The sequence below is a fragment of the Macaca nemestrina genome, chromosome 2 (assembly GCF_043159975.1).
Source record: "Macaca nemestrina isolate mMacNem1 chromosome 2, mMacNem.hap1, whole genome shotgun sequence".
NCBI lineage: Eukaryota > Metazoa > Chordata > Mammalia > Primates > Cercopithecidae > Macaca > Macaca nemestrina.
This window is the reverse complement of record NC_092126.1, coordinates 182295659-182312602: the sequence shown is the minus strand read 5'-3', so window position 1 is coordinate 182312602 and position 16944 is coordinate 182295659. Positions and strand designations below refer to the sequence as shown.

The 16944-nt window shown below is 33.4% G+C and overlaps 1 protein-coding gene across 9 annotated transcripts in view; it reads right to left on the bottom strand.

The window, feature by feature from the left end:
- LOC105477493 (SUMO specific peptidase 7) overlaps window positions 1–16944 on the bottom strand; it is a 200460-nt gene that overhangs the window by 46063 nt on the left and 137453 nt on the right. For all 9 annotated transcript variants that reach the window (XM_011734044.3, XM_011734045.3, XM_011734042.3 and 6 more), the window contains 3 exons: window positions 5544–5662; window positions 1824–2005; window positions 421–760 (listed from right to left, as the gene is read on the bottom strand). In XM_011734044.3, the coding sequence (XP_011732346.2) occupies window positions 421–760; window positions 1824–2005; window positions 5544–5662 (641 nt within the window). The remainder of the gene's footprint in view (window positions 1–420; window positions 761–1823; window positions 2006–5543; window positions 5663–16944) is intronic.

Below are 16944 nucleotides of genomic sequence, written 5' to 3'. Positions count from 1 at the left end.
CTTTAAAACCTTTGGAATTTCTTTGTACCATGTGACGGCATCAACTACTCAGAAGCTGATTAAATCAAAATTAATGATAATAATTAGATAGCACTTAAATTCTGCATACTTCATCAACCAAATGACATTAATGATGGTCCTTAAAGAATCTATTTTAAAACTACTGAGTGAGATTACTGTGTACGAATCTAAGAAAAAATTACTTCTGTTTTCAAGTCCTCCATTAGTTTACCTAAACCGATATTTTAAAACTCATGAAGGAAACTCCAAACCCCAAGCCTTTTTTCCCTAAAGTTAATATATTCCACAATGATGTCATAAACAGCTTATGGCCTTAGCCAAATTTGTTCAAGAGGAAGAAAAAAACAACTAAGTGAAGCAGAGGAAATTAAGTAAATTTATAATCCTCCTGTCACTTACTTGGTTCAGCTGAGATCAATGATTGGTTCCCTTCATTATGTCCTCTTAGAATAGGCTTTTCTATTGTATTCAACTCATTCTCATCGTTCTCAACCAGGGAAGAAATCCCCACAGTATCAATGGAATTAGAGTTCTCAACAGTTTCAGTGGTTGAACAGGCAGAGGCACTTTTGGTGGTGTTACTCAAAGTCAACTCCTGACTGTTAAGTGAGGATGGTTTAGTAAAATCACTTTTTGTAGGTTTAGTTGTAATTTCTTCAGGCAGTTTTAGATCCTGATGACAGTTTTCACTTGACTTTTCAAACTCAGTGGATATTGTTGAGTCATCTTCTTGTTTTTTCTAAACATAAACACATAGAAAAAAATAGTATTTTTCAAATTTGGCTTGCTTAAACCATTTTTAAATTTCTAAAAAAAAGTAAAAATATTGTTATCACTTCTGTAACTACATGGATAGAAAACTAAACAATTATACCACATTATACTTGCCAATGTCTCCCAAGTATAAAGATATGGGGTTTGATCTGTCCAATCGGATGCCTGATAATTTTTTAAAAGGTGAAATTGGGAGATTTCCATCATTACAAATGCTTTGTCAGACAATCTCCCACGATCTAAGTCAACTTTAGAATGAGAAGATGTATTTACGTATTTTTATTTTGCAAAAGTAATAATGCCAATGTGACTACTTTGGTAAAACTACTTTGGTAAAAAAAATTTTAAATTAACAATATAACAACATTGAAAATTATGAAAATCAATCATTGCCTTCAGTATCTCATCTACTGTATAAATCTAAATCCTGCTTATAATTACAACCCAAAAACATTACAAGATCCTGAAATGATTTATGGATCAAAGAAATTGAAAAGCTGTCTTACTGTTTTATTGCTATTTATATACTAAGTCTTTGAAAGTACAAAATGTATGTATTTAATATGATAATTCTTTACTTACAATAAATTCCCTAAACTCGAAATAAACAGAAGCTTAAAGAATTTGATAAGTGAATTGCTACTGATAAAATAAATCTAATAATAATTTTACAGAGCAAACAAAAAAAAGCAAGTGATTAGACAGTATGAATTGTATTTGGCTGAAATAAAGAAAAAGAAAAGTCTAAAGGATGTACAACAAACTACTAAGGAAAGAGTGATACAAGAAAAGGAGCAATTTTAACTTTTTTAATCATTCATATTTGAAATGTGTTCCAATAACTCTGTATCACCGAGAAAAGTTACATTTAAAATTGTTTTCTAATAATAAAGCTAACAGTGAACCAAAAAAGAAAAGAAATCTGATAATAAAAGCTGAAAGCTAGAGGAACATTATTTGGCCACAGTCAACTCATTTTTATCATAGCATGAAATAATTTCCTATAATATCTAAATACCTCTACTTACTGTCTGTTCTGTTGACTTATCCAAAGAAGCACAATTTTGGGAATCAGGTAAATTATTTCTAAGCCTTCTCTTTGTCTTCCTGGAAATCAGAGTGGGTTCCATTTTTGAATCAGAATATTTAACAGCCTTGTTTCTGCTTTCCTGTTCGAGATGATCACAACCTCTACTTCCACTGTTAAGGTCTTAAAAAACAAATGAAGCATAAATATGGACAAAAAAGTATAGAGAGAATCTCTTTTAGAAGAGCTCGAAGAAACATCATCGAAATTGCTATACTACTTCCAAACCTCATTAAAATAGAAATATACTGTTAAATTCTCATACTGACACTGGATGAAGATAAAGGCATGCCCTATTTTAATTGGCATACACAAAGTAAAATGTTCATTATACAATAGTTGTGAGGTGAGAAAAATATATAAAGAAGAAATATCCTTTTTCATTGTAGCCAAAGCAAAGCCATCAAACTGTTTTTCCATTTGCTATAAATGAATTTGGTTATACTATCAAAAAAGGGGAGGTCTTATTAAAATCTAGAAAATTCATGTCTTAAAGTTTGATAATTCAATGTGACTTTATAAACTAGTCTTTTAAAATGTAATTTACATAAATACATATTTTTAGTGGAAAGGGACTACAATTTGAAAGAGTGTTGATTGCTGCTCTTTAAAAGGAGCCAAAATACCTTTGCTCTGTAGTTGGCTATAGTATGTGATCATTCACAAGGTTGACAATTTACTTACCAATAATCAAGACCCTGTCATTTTAAATCTCCAATAAATCCATCATTCTAGAGAAGTACATCCTTTTTTAAGTCAACAAGAAATCATTTTGAAACTCATGCCAATCATTACTAAAAATACTATTTGTTATCAAATACATGTACTGTACAAAAATACCTTCCAAAAGTTTCCACCTAATTAACTAAAAGTTATCCTGAATTATTTTGCTTTCCAAATCTATGTCATATAAGTACCAACTCCAAGTTTATGCACAGCAAGTCAGAAAGCAGTTGCCTTTAATTCACAATTTTCAATTCATCTGACTGGCCTGACTTCTCCATTCATGGAACGTTCTTCAATACTACACATCTTCTCTTCGAACTATTCTTGCTTTTACTGTAGCTTCAACAATTCCTAATAACTAATATTCATGATAATCTGTCTTTGACATTACTTAAAGGAAGGCACTGGAATGGGATTGAGGGTAAAAATTCCGAGAGGGTCAATAGCCTTTCAATTTCCAGAGAAAACACCTTACTCACTCCCTAAGGAAAATAAAACTCCCTCCAAATCATCAACACAATATTTAGGACAGCACATTAAATTTTATATGTAATATTGTAAACTATAAAAGTGGTCTAATACAATTTCTACACACAACATATCAAACTATAATTTCTAAACATAAATATTATACTACAGTAAAATGACTCATGAAAGGAAAGGGGCTTGAGAAAAACTTGGGTTATACAGGAATTTTCTTTTAAAGAATTTATTATTTGCACATCGGTCAAGCCTGTCTCATGGAAAAATGAGTAACTTTATTATATAGAATGAAATATGGTAAAAATAGATTACACCTGCATCATATATAATTTAACCTGCAAATATTACTAGCATATAAAACTAAAAAGGTGACAAAATCCTTTAAATAAAAGAATATTAAGTATTTCCAAGGTATTATGTTGGTGAAAGCAAATTCCACAAGGCAAACTTAATGTGCTATGGAAAAAAATGGTACACCTAAGGTTTAATTCAGAATTTCCATTCATTTACAGGTTTTTTTTTTTTTTAAATGACTGGTATCAGATGTAGGAGAGTAAACTTTGCTTTAATAAAGATCTGATAGCTAATTTTATTAGAAACACTTTCCCTACCAGTGGTGGTACCTTCAGGGATACTGAAAAACTAAAAAACATTTATTTTGTCATGTACTTTTCCCTGATGCATGTCTAAAATGCCACTGTGACCTTAAGGTAATACTCCTGGGTATAAATCATAAAGTATTTTATTCAGGTCAATGTGAGGACTACTGCTTTCCTGGGTAGAGTAGGAATCTTTGTCTTGATAGTATCTGAAATGAGCCCATTTGTACAATTACTTATATTTTTACTTGGTAATCAATACAGTCATCCCTCAGTATCCTCAAGGGATTGGTCCCAGGGACCCAGGATACCAAAATCTATGGATCCATAAGCCCCTAAAGGTATAGTATTTGCATATAACCTATATACATTCTCCTGTATAGCTTAAATAATCTCTAGATTACTTATAATATCCAATACAACATAAATGTTATGTAAATAGTTGTTATACATATTTTTATTATTGTATTATTGAAGTTTTTTCAAATATTTTCCATCTTTGGTAGGTTGAATCTGCAGGTGCAGAACACAAAGATACAGAGAAATGACTGTAATTATTTCTAAGAAAGTACAGTTTAAAAGAAAAATGCTTTTCATTATACATTGACAGTGACTAATTGGAAGTTTGTCTGTACAAAGTCACAGCACATTCTCCAAAGACTGCCTTTATAAGAGTTTCCGCTGGTTTCTTGTACAAATATAAGTTATTAGTCTAGTTTCATTTAAAAAATTTTTTTATTAAAAAGGCTACTGAAAAGAATCTTTAAATAGCTGTGCTCCAAATGAAGTGCAACGAATTTCTGCATAGTGCCGTTAAAATACTTCTTTGTATTACGAAAACTTATGAAACCACTCAAAACTAAAATAGTGGCCAAGCGTGGTGGCTCATGCCTATAATCCCAGCACTTTGGGAGGCCAAGGCAGGCAGATCGCTGGAGCCCAGGAGTTTGAGACCATCTGGGCAACATGGCAAGACCCTGTCTCTGCAAAATACAAAAAATGAGCCAGGCATGGTGGTGAATGACTATAGTCTCAACTACTCAAGAGGCTGATGTGGGAAGATCACTTGAGCCCGGGAGACAGAGGCTGAAGTGGGCTGTGATCATGTGTGATCATGCCACTGTACTCCAGCCTGGGTGACAGAGTAAGGCCCTGTCTTAAAAAGAAAAAGAAAAAGAGAAAAGCAAGCAAGCAAGCAAGCAAGCAAGAGACCTCAACAAACATTTGAAGCTATCAATAATCCAACAGACCCCTGAAGGTGTTAGTTTCACAAATAAATAATGTAAAATTGTTTTTCTCCAAGTATCAGTAAAATATTTTTAATTCTTGAAAGAGAGACAAACAAGAAAAATAAGTCAAATCATAAATCCTATATATGCAAGGAGGCCTACAAAAAATTTGCCCAAGTCTAGGAAGTATTTACCTTCAAATTTGCTAATAGTGGCTTGTTTGGCATCCTCCTAAAGTTGAGAGAAATTCTAATGAATAGAGAATGTATTTCATGGTAGGTGAACAGACAGTGATAAGCTAATAATAAAAACCCAGTTAGCAGTAACATTAATATCCATGGAAACAACACTTAGAAATAGCTAAATTAACATAACTTCATAGCTATATCCAAGTCTCCCCAAAGAAGAAAAAAAATATTAAAATTTAACTTTTGGGATCAGTAAATAAATCCGGAAATGAGTACTATACTACATAAAAGGTTTAGCAATTTTCTTTGTGTTGCCAAATAATCTCCCTTTACTTTCACATATCCTTTCAAAGTAAAATAAAATAATTTCTTTATAACAAAAATTAATACAATAAGCCAAAATTCAAATTCCAACAGTTTACTAAGGTTCACAAACCTTTAGGCTGAGTATCAGACATTAAAAGAGAAATGTCATCATCCTTTATTTGTTTTTCTTTATTGTGCACAGCCTGCTTCACAGAATTGTCATCTACTGTCTTACTTCGTTGTGAGCCCCTGCAAAACAGAATTGTATTATACTCAATTCTAATAAAGCCCAAATGAATTTAGAAGCCAACTATCATGTATTTAAAAATCCAACAGATTAGAAACACAGTCCCACATGGCAGACTGTAACAGCTGGGTAGTAAAAAAAAAATTGAACTCAGATTTAAGAAATAAGTTATCTTCCCTTTTCTACTTTTAAATTCCCCATGTGTGTTTTGGGGGAAAAAAAAAAACAAGATATCAACATTGGAGGACTATGCACACGCAAAATGAGCAAAAGAGTAATACTATACAGTATTAAATAAGTTAGGTTTAAAAAGTAAAATTCCAAGGACACAAGTACCTCAATAATCAAACCTATGTATAGTCAAACAATTACAAGCCAAAGCTGAATGTTAATATATTTCAAGCATGGTTCATATATCCAAAAGTAAGTATGGTAACAAATTTTCAATAGTATGTGGTAATAAATTTTACCTATAGAAAAAATAATTTAAAGTCTAAGGTACTGGTAAAATAACAAATTTTGGAATGACAGTCACAATGTTATTGCTAATAAAAGTTCAGGAACACAAAACATACTATAATGTATAAGTGCATATATATGAAACAAAATATAAAAATTTAGACTGGAAGGATTCAAGCCTATTTGGATAGTAGAGAACTCTAAAGAGGGAGAGTATTAGAATCAGGGAATATAAAATAAGTAAGTTTTCAACTTTCTATAATACTTCTTTAAAAACAAATTTAAATCTGAAAAAAATAGGAATTATATTGGTTAAATCTGAGTGATATGTATTGGAATATCATTCTCTATACTTACGTGCGTATTTAAAGTATTTCATAATTTAAAAATATATAAATTATTTACATCTAAGGCAGCTAGTGTAAGTTAAAAACAAGGACTATAAAGACCAATAGCACATAATGCTTCTTTGTTTTGAGAGAATTATTTGGAAGGGAAAAAATGACTTACAAATAAAAAAAAGCTACAGTATCCGAACATCACCAGTGTAGTGTCATAGTTAAAGAAAGGGTTATAGGTGCTATTACACTGCTCATTTTCATATTTACTTTGGTACAATTTTCTTTATTTTCAGATTGGAAATTAAAAGGCCAAATAATCAAAATCATAAGGGTGAGCCAATTTCACTTGCAAAGAGGTTCTGACTGAGTCAAATCATTCCACTCCTTAACTCTCAAGAATTATTCTTGAAGAATAAGGGCATCTAAGCAAATTTATACCATAGAGTTTTGTTTACTGAAAATGAAAACCAAAAGAGAAGTAAAAAAAATTTTGTTCTCCCTGAAAGAATTATCACTACAGGCACTATAAACAAAAACAGAATGTGACCTAAAAGACGATCTAAAAAGATGCTTAGGTACTTATGTTTCCCCTGATATAAGAAGCAAACAGTATAATAGTCCTCGTTTTTCTAGCACAATGAACATTGAAAAACAAAATAAGATTTCACATGTAAACCACTTTAAAAGTTATATGGTTGTAGAAAAAAGACTTTATAATAGAGGATTTTCTTGACCAAATGCTAAGCATTAAGTAGTTGGCATGAAACAAAAAATAAAAATGAATAAGTATTTTCAAAAGGTAATGTCATATGATTCAAATGCACATACAGTGAAGCCAAACACATCTGTCATATAATCTCAATCCAAATAACAGTTTTTTGCAGAATATGGCAATCTGGTTCTAAACTACACATGGTGGAAAGTCATATGTTTAAAGATAAGGATAGCAATGTTCAAACACTGTTAGCTTCCATCCTCTTATAAGAAAAGGAAATGAATGGACTGGAAACACCTAAGTTCCTGAACAAGAAATATAAACATTCACATTATTCAAGTAAATGTAAAAAAAAGCTCAAAATAAATATTTTCCAGTGTGACAAAATTCTAAGAAATTTTTTAATACTTAAGCAAATATATTTTAAAATTATAAAAATGTATTAAAATAGTGTGGTACTAGAATAAAGACATATCGACTATAGAAACAGAAAACAGAACCCAGTAACAAACTTTCAAATATATGCTCAAAAGATTTTTGACAAGGATGCTGAAACCATTCAATAGGGAAGGGACAGTCTTTTCAATAAAGGGTGCTGTGAACAAAGGATAGTCATATGCAAAAGGAAGAAGTTGGATAGTTATCTAACACCATCTACAAAAATTAACTCAAAATGGATCAAACACCTAAATATAAGGCAGAAAACTATAAAACTCTTAGAAGAATACATAGGGGAAATCTTTATGACTTTAGATTTGGCAGTGATTTACTGGATATAACAACAAAAACACAGTCAACAACAAAGATAAATTTGAATTCATTAAAATTAAAAACTTATGGCTGGGCACAGTAGTTGATGCCTGTAATCCCAGCTACTTGAGAGGCTGAGTGAGGATTGCTTGAGGCCAGAAGTTCAAGAACAGCCTGGAGAACATAACGCCTACACACACACACACACACACACACACACACACACACAATTTAATAATTAACTAGGCATGATGGTATGCCCCTGTAGTCTTAGCTACTCAGGAAGCTGAGGGGAGAATCACTTGATCCCAGGAGTTCAAGGTGGCACTACAATCATGCCACGCACTCCAGACTGGGCAACAGAATGAGGCTCTGTCTCAACACAAAAAAAATCAAACCACATACATATTAAGGGATTAATACTGAGAATATATAAAGACCTCCTATAGTTCAACAACAAAAAATAAATAACAATCAAAAATGGGCAAAGTATTTGAAGAGATGTTTCTCCAAAGACATACAAACGGCCAATTAGCATGAAAAGATGTTCAATATCACTAATCACTAGGGAAATGCAAGCCCAAATAACAACATACCATTTCACACAGATTAGGACAGAGTAATTTAAAAAAAAAAAAAAATTTTTTTCATTTAAAAAAAATTAACAAACATTGGCAAAAATACAGAAAAACTGGAACCTTTGTACATTGTTGATGGGAATGTTCAACAGCGCAGCCACTGTGGAATGGTTTGGTGGTTCCTCAAAAAACTAAATAGAGAACTACCATATAAGAAGTTAAACACAGGCCAAGTGCGGTGGCTCACACCTATAATGCCAGCACTTTGGGAGGCTGAGGCGGGCGGATCACCTGAGGTCGAGAGTTCAAGACCAGCCTTTCCAACATGGAGAAACCCCGTCTCCACTAATAATACAAAAATTAGCTGGGCGTGGTGGCGCACTGAGGCTGAGGCATGAGAATCACTTGAACCCAGGAGATGGAGACTGCGGTGAGCCAAGATCACACCACTGCACTCCAGCCTGGGCAACAAGAGCGAAATTCCATCTCAAAAAAAAAAAAGAAGCTAAACACATAATCACAAAGTTATCAAGCAATCTCACTCCTAGGTATATACCCAAAGGAACTGAAAGCAGGGATATGAACAGATTCTTGTACTCCACTGTTCACTGTAGCACACTATTCACAACAGCCAAAAGGTGAAAACAACCTTAGGGTCCATCAACAAATGAAAAGAAAAACAAAATGTGGTATGTTCACACAATAATTATTGTATGAACAATTCATACAATATTATTATATAATATAATGTATGAATTCATACAATATTATTGGGCCATAAAAAGGAATGAACTTGTGATATGTGCTACATGAACTTTGAACACATTATGCTAAGTAAATTCAGCCAAACACAAAAGGACAAATATTGTGTGATTCCACTTAAAGAAGTAACTAAAATAGACAAATTCACAGACAGAAAGTAGATTAGAGGCTACCAGGGGATTCTGAGAGGGTAGAATGGGGAATTATTATTTAATGGTAACATAGTTTCTGCTTGAGATGAAAAAGTTGTGATAATGGTTGCACAGCAATATGGATGAACTTCGAGGACATTATGCTAAGAAAAAAGAAACCACTAACTAAAAGACAAATACTGAGATTCCACTCATATGATGACATATTTAGAACAGTCAAATTCATACAGGCAGAGAGCAGAATGGTGACTGCCAGGGACTAGAAGAAGGGAAAAATGGGGAGTTATAGTTTAATAAATACAGAGTTTCAGTTTGGGAAGATGGAAAACGTCCTGGAAAAGAATGGTGGTGATGGCTGCACAAATATGTGACTGTACTTAATGGCACTGAACCGTACACTTAAAAATGGTTAAAATGGTAATTTTTAGGTTACTGATATTCTATTACAATCTTTAAAATACAAAAAAGGTATTAAAATGTACAATAAATGAAGAGAATGGGAGAACTGGTTCTACTAATTTCATAATAAAACATACTACAGAGTAACATCAACAAGTATAGTACTACAGACTAGTATATAAGAAATGGCTGACAAAAGAAAAAAACAGAAGAATTTGAAACAAAGCTGGGAAACAAAGCTTTCAAATTCAGTTGTAGACGAATAACTGAGTAGCAACAGAGAAAAAAAGAATTCAGAATCACATCCAATACTCTAAGGTAAAATGAACTATCATATGCTAATGAATAAAAGATGTAAGATTTTTTTTAAGCCATCAGAAGAAAAACACTCTATTTATTAGCCTTGTGGAAGAAGAATTTCTTGAGAATGGAAGTAAAGGCCAGGCGTGGTGGCTCAAGCCTGTAATCCCAGCACTTTGGGAGGCCGAGACGGGCGGATCACGAGGTCAGGAGATCGAGACCATCCTGGCTAACACGGTGAAACCCCGTCTCTACTAAAAAAATACAAAAAAAAAACTAGCCGGGCGAGGTGGCGGGCGCCTGTAGTCCCAGCTACTCGGGAGGCTGAGGCAGGAGAATGGCGTAAACTCGGGAGGCGGAGCTTGCAGTGAGCCGAGATCCGGCTACTGCACTCCAGCCTGGGCGACAGAGCAAGACTCTGTCTCAAAAAAAAAAAAAAAAAAGAGAATGGAAGTAAAGAAATTATAGAGAAAAATATGATCGGATTCAACCACATACATGGTAAACTTTTAATAAACGATAAACTAAGAGCATCAAAATACAAAAGAGAAGTTAAACCCAAAACTGCATCAAAGTGCAATACACAGGAGTTCCAGTTCCCAGTCCAGCATGAAAGGAGCTTGGAAGTTATCTACCCTAACGGGTAAAACTGAAAAATCAACAACTCTTCCTGGACATGACAAAGAAGTGAAGTCACAGGATGCATGGCTGCCCCCAAAATGGGAGAAAGATGGCCAGGTGAATACAGAGAATCACAACTTAATAAAGCAAAAACACACAAGCAGAAACAGTCCCAGGAACTATTATTGGAGTATGAACATCTAAACTGCAATTGACAAATTGCTGAGGGTTTAGTGAACACAAGTCTAAGCGTTAAAAATCCCAGAGGACTTAGTCATAAAGGGGGTCGCACACTTTTGTGAGTTTTATCTGCAGGGTTCAACCAGGTTCTCACAGTGAATATCAGAGGAAAATCCCCTCATGGTTCAGCAGAGGAAAGTAAACACTTTCAAATATGCCAGAGTATTCTGTTCTTCTTAACAAGGCCTGCCCTCAAGAAAAACTGTTTCACCAGAGCCTAAACTATGAGTTATTTTTCAGAGCCTAATCAACCAGGGGAAAGAAAAAATACCCAACTCTAGCTCCGTCTAGCATTCTGTGTGAGGGAAAGCAAGGAAAATACACAATTCCGAGAACATCTAGGTTTCCACGTGGGAAAAGGGAAATACCTAACTTCATTATATTCCAGGTATGCCATTGCACCAAAGTGTTCAGAAGAGAATGAGAAACACTACTTGTAAAGTTAACAGGCCAAGGACAAAGGCTCATTAACCCATTTATGCTTGAGGTTGCAATTTTTTTAATTTTTGCAATCAGAGCTTGGTGATAACCTTTAGCAGTAGGATATAAATAACTTCCACATGCGTAGCATTCCAATAATGGAAAAATAGGGATAAATGGGTTAAAAGACTGAAACCTAACAGGACTGCAGAATGCTTTTCTTCCTCTCACATCTTACCACCACATTCCTAAAGGTCTACTTACAGTAGCTGCTTTTATCTAGTACGTCATGTCCAACCACCCAAAAAAAAGAAAGAAAATTAAAAGCCACACTAAAAGAAAAAAAAAAAAAAATACACACACACACACACACACACACAGTTTGACAAGTATCAGAACCAGAACCAGACATGTCAGAGATGTTGAATTATCAGACTAGGAATTTAAAACAATGAGATCACTTGGACACAGGAAGGGGAACGTCACATACCGGGTCCTATTGTGGGGAGGGGGGGCAGGGATAGCATTAGGAGATATACCTAATGTAAATGATGAGTTAATGGGTGCAGCACACCAACATGGCACATGTATACATATGTAACAAACCTGCACGTTGTGCACATGTACCCTAGAACTTAAAGTATAATAAAAAAACAAAAAATAATAAAAAAACAAATATGATCAACAGATGAAGTATACAGCATATAAGCACTTATGGGCAATGTTAGCGGAGAGAAAGTGTAAGAAAGAGTGAAAAAGAAATACTAAAAATCAAAACACTGTAACAAAAAATGAACAATGCCTTGGATGGGCTCACTAGTAGACAGGATATGGAAAAGGAAAGAATCTCTCAACTTGAGTATATAGAAATAGAAAATTCCAACACAGGAAAGCAAAGAAAAAAAAAGACAAAAGAACCGTAACAGAATATTGAAGAAATATGGGACAACTACAAAAGGTGTAGCATAGGCATAATGGGAATATCAAAAGAAGAAGAAAGAGGTAAAGAAACAGAGGAAATATGCAAAGCAATAACGCATGAGAATTTCCCCAAATTAATGTCAGACACCAAATCACAGACTAGCAAATTCAGAGAAAACCACAGAGAATAAATGCCCAAAAAATAACACCTAGGCATATCATATTAAATTGCAAAAAAAAAAAAAAAAATCAAAGATTTAAAAACTGTGCATAAAATGCAGAAAAAAATAAGCCCTTAACTATAGAAAAACAAAGACAAGAACTGTATCTGATTTCTCAGAAACCATGAAAGTAAGAACACTGTGGAGTGAAATCTTTTAAGTGTTCAGAAGGAAAAACCTACCAACCTAGAAAAACAAATAAATAAATAAAGTACAAAGTTGCAGGATTAATACTCTCTGATTTCAAAACTTTCTGTAACGTTATGGTAATCAAAACAGTGTGGTACTAATATAAAAACAGACACATTAACCAACCGACTAGAATAGAGATCCCAGAAATAAACCCTCAAATATATGGTCAAACGAGTTTTAACAAGGGTACAAGACCATTCAATGAGGAACGCAGCCTTTTCAAAAATGATGCTGGAAAAACTGAATAGCCACATGCAAAACAATGAATCTGAACCCTTACCTAACACCATATACAATAATTAACATGAAATGGATCAGAGACCTAAGCATAAGGCATAAAGCTATTTTGAAAACTCTTGCAAGAAAACATAGGGGAAAATTTTCACATGAGATTTGTTAACTATTTCTGGATATGACAACAAAAGCACAATCAACTAAAGAAACAGATTAAGTAGACTTCATCAGAGTAAAAAGGCAACCAACAGAATGAGATGAAATATTTGCAAATCCCATATCTATTAAGGGATCAGTATCTAGAATATATAAAGAAATCCTACAACTTACCAAAAGAAATCCAATTCAAAAGCAGGCAATGTACTTGAATAAACATTTCTCTAAAGAAGATACATAAATGGCCAGTAACATGAAAAGATGTTCAATGTCTATTCATTAGGAAAATGAAAATCAAAACCACAACGAGATACCACCTCACATGCATTAGGATGATTATCAAAAAACCGAAAACAAGTACTGGCAAGATATGGAGTAACTGGAACCCTTGTGCATTGCCGGTGGCAATGTAACATGGTGCAGCCACTATGAATAATAGTATGATGTTTCCCAAAAAAGTTAAAAATAGATTGCCATATGATCCAGCACTTCCACTTCTGGATATACACCCAAAAGAACTTAAAGGAGAGACACGAACACATTGAACACCCATGTTCATAACGGCATTACACACAATAGCCAAAAGGTAGAAGCAACTCCACTATTGATCAACAGATGAATAGAACAAAATTTAGCAGATACATAAAATGGAATATAGTCAGTCTTAAAAACAAAGGACATTCTGACACATGCTGCAACATAGATGAACTTTTAAGACACTATGCTAAGTGAGATAAGTCAGAAAAGGACAAATACTGTGATTCCATTTATTTAATGTACTTAGGGCCATCAAATCATAGAAACAGAAAGTAGAATGGTGGTTGTCAGGGTTTAGGGGAGAGAGGAATGAGGAGTTACTGTTTCACAGATACAGAGTTTCAGTTTGGTAAAAATGAAAAAAGTTCTGAAAATGAATGGTGGTAATGGCTATACAATAATGTAAATGTACTTAAAATAGATAAAGTCTCTATTATTCAAAATGAGAACACAGATACTAATTAACTTTGGACTTTGTTAGGTCAGTCAAATATAATTTCTAGAAAATGATTTAAAGATAGAAATAGAGTCTAAATCTTCTAAAACATAAAGCAAAAATACCACCCCCCCACCACACACACAAAAAAACAAAACATAATTAATCTTTAAAATACAAGAATGGGCTGGGTACAGTGGTGCACACCTATAGTCACAGCTACTTCAAAGGCTGACTTGAAACCAGGAGTTCAAGGCTGTAGTGCACTACAATCATGCCTGTAAATAGCCACTGTACTCCAACCTGGGCAACATAGCAAGACCCATCTCCAAAAAAAAAAAAAAGAAATACAAGAAAGGAAAAAAGATCAAGCAGACCGAATAAAAAGCATAAAGAAAAATAGTATAAAATATAAACAGACTATGCCTTATAGTTAAAAATAAATGTAGACCGAATGTAAAAAGAGAAGTATTCAGATCCATATTATTTACTGGCAACACATGTAAAATGAAATGTCCAAAGGAGCATTGTTTATAAGAGCAAAAAAATTGGATACAATCCAAACTCCATCAATAAAAAGTAGGTAAATCTATTTTTAATATTAATACAATAAATACATAAGTAAAACTGGATGATCTCTAGTTCTATGCATTAACATGAATGAATCTCACAAAAATGTTGGGCAAGAAAAAAAATGCCTGCTATGTAAGAATACATATTGTTCAGTAACCTGAATCATTTTTCTAAAGTTCACAATTATACAAAACCTAAAATTCAGAAAAGTGGTTCATTCTAAGGCGAATGCATGGGAATGGGACAGAATGGGCACAGTGGGGGACAAACGAGGCTTCGGTGATACTGGTAATAGTCTATTTTCTAATAGAAGGTGAACATTTGGGTGTTTATTTTAATATTATGTTTTTTAACTTAAATGCATCTGATAGATATTAGACCTGTGTTTTATTCTACCTCTGACACTTAATCTGTTTGAACCTCAAAAAGTTTCCACATTTATAAAATAGAAATATTAATTGCTCTCCTATGTATCTCATAGGCCTACAGTAAAGATTAATATCAAAATAGGATAGTGTGAAATGAATAAAAACAACACCATTTTTCATGATTATAATCATTTAATCCAGAAAAATATTCAGATGAAAGCATATCAAAATATTATCAATGCTTATTATTGAGGAATGGATTATAGGTAATATCAATTTTATACTTTTCTATATATTTTTAATATAAATATGCATTATTGTTAAAATTAGGAAAAAGTTTAAATGTTTACATAAATTACATATAAATAATGAAATATTATTTTGAAAAGAGTGATAACCATATAATGCAAATGTTCAAGAGTTCACCTTGCAAATGAATATCATTATTAGTAATTTCATTCAAAACTGACTAATGTTCCTACCATAAAGGAGTTGAACTTAGGATATATGTACTATTTGTATCAGTGTTTTTCAAATTGCAAGTCAGAAGAAAATGCATGACATAAAACATTTGGAAGAGAAATTTTAAGTTAACAGGGGAAAATGATCCCAAAACAGAGTATCTTCTTTAGTGGCTATGTGGATTATTGTCATCACCAAATTACCAAAGGAAAGCTTAAAAAGAAAATCAACTGACATGAATATAGGAAACTATGACAGAGCTGTAATACATTAATAAAAATGAAACCTCCATTTCCATTTAAAAGCTTTGGGCTCCCTCTATTGGAAGTCTGTATTAGAGTCTTGCAACTTAAAATAGCAAATTGATCCCTTTCACTCAAGGCTAATTACCAATCTCTGCTGAGTGGCTGGCTATAATAAAACCTTTATTACTTTTGTAAAACATAACTTTATGAAACATTTTTCTTCTTTTTTTATTTTTAGGTACAGGGTCTCACTCTGTCACCCATGCTGGAGTGCAGTGGCTTGATCACAGCTCATTAAAACCTCTAACTCCTGGGCTCAGGACCTTCGAGCTTCAGCTTCCTTAGTAGATAGGACTACAGGCACACAGTACTGCACCTAATTCTTTTTTCAAAAGTTTTTTTGTAGAGACAGGGTCTTGCTATGCTTCCCAGGCTGATCTTGAACTCCTGACCTCAAGCCATCCTCCTATCTTGGCCTCCCAAAGCACTGAGAGATTACAGGTATGAGTCACCACACGCAAGCCTGTTTTCTAATACAATTTGGTATATATTATTTGGAAATTAAATTATACTTCTTTACATTAGCAGTTTTAAAATATTTCTAAAAATCCCAATGGGAAGTAAAATTTAAAAATACTCAAACATTCTGCTCAGTCTGACCTAAAAGGGAGTTCTTAATAAATATTTATAATGGAAGGGCAAAAAAAGAATCAGAACTTCTATTAGGAAAGTAATCTACAGACTTGTTCAGGAACTGATAGCTCATCTAAAGCAGCACAAATGAGAACAGTAGCTGGCTGACTTATCTCCATATTTGGGGTTAAAGAGGTCTTCCCAAGGATAAGCCAAAACACAAGAGTTAAACACTAACATATTTTGCCAAATAAACTAAAAGTCTTCTATATCAAAGAAGATACTATAAAGAAAGTGTAGTATATAGCAAACTTGAAAAAAAATTTACAACACATACTACAAAGAGTCAATATCTTTAATGAGTTTTTAAAACGAGTGAGAAAGAGATGAGCACCCTAATAAGGACAAATACCAACAGAAAACTCATATAAGAAATTTTAAAAAACATATTCACCAAAAATGATATAGTGTGGATAACTGTCCCTGACCAAATCTCATGGTGAATTATATCCCCAATGCTGGAGGTGAGGCCTGGTGAGCGGTGTTCAGGTCATTGGAACAGATCCTTC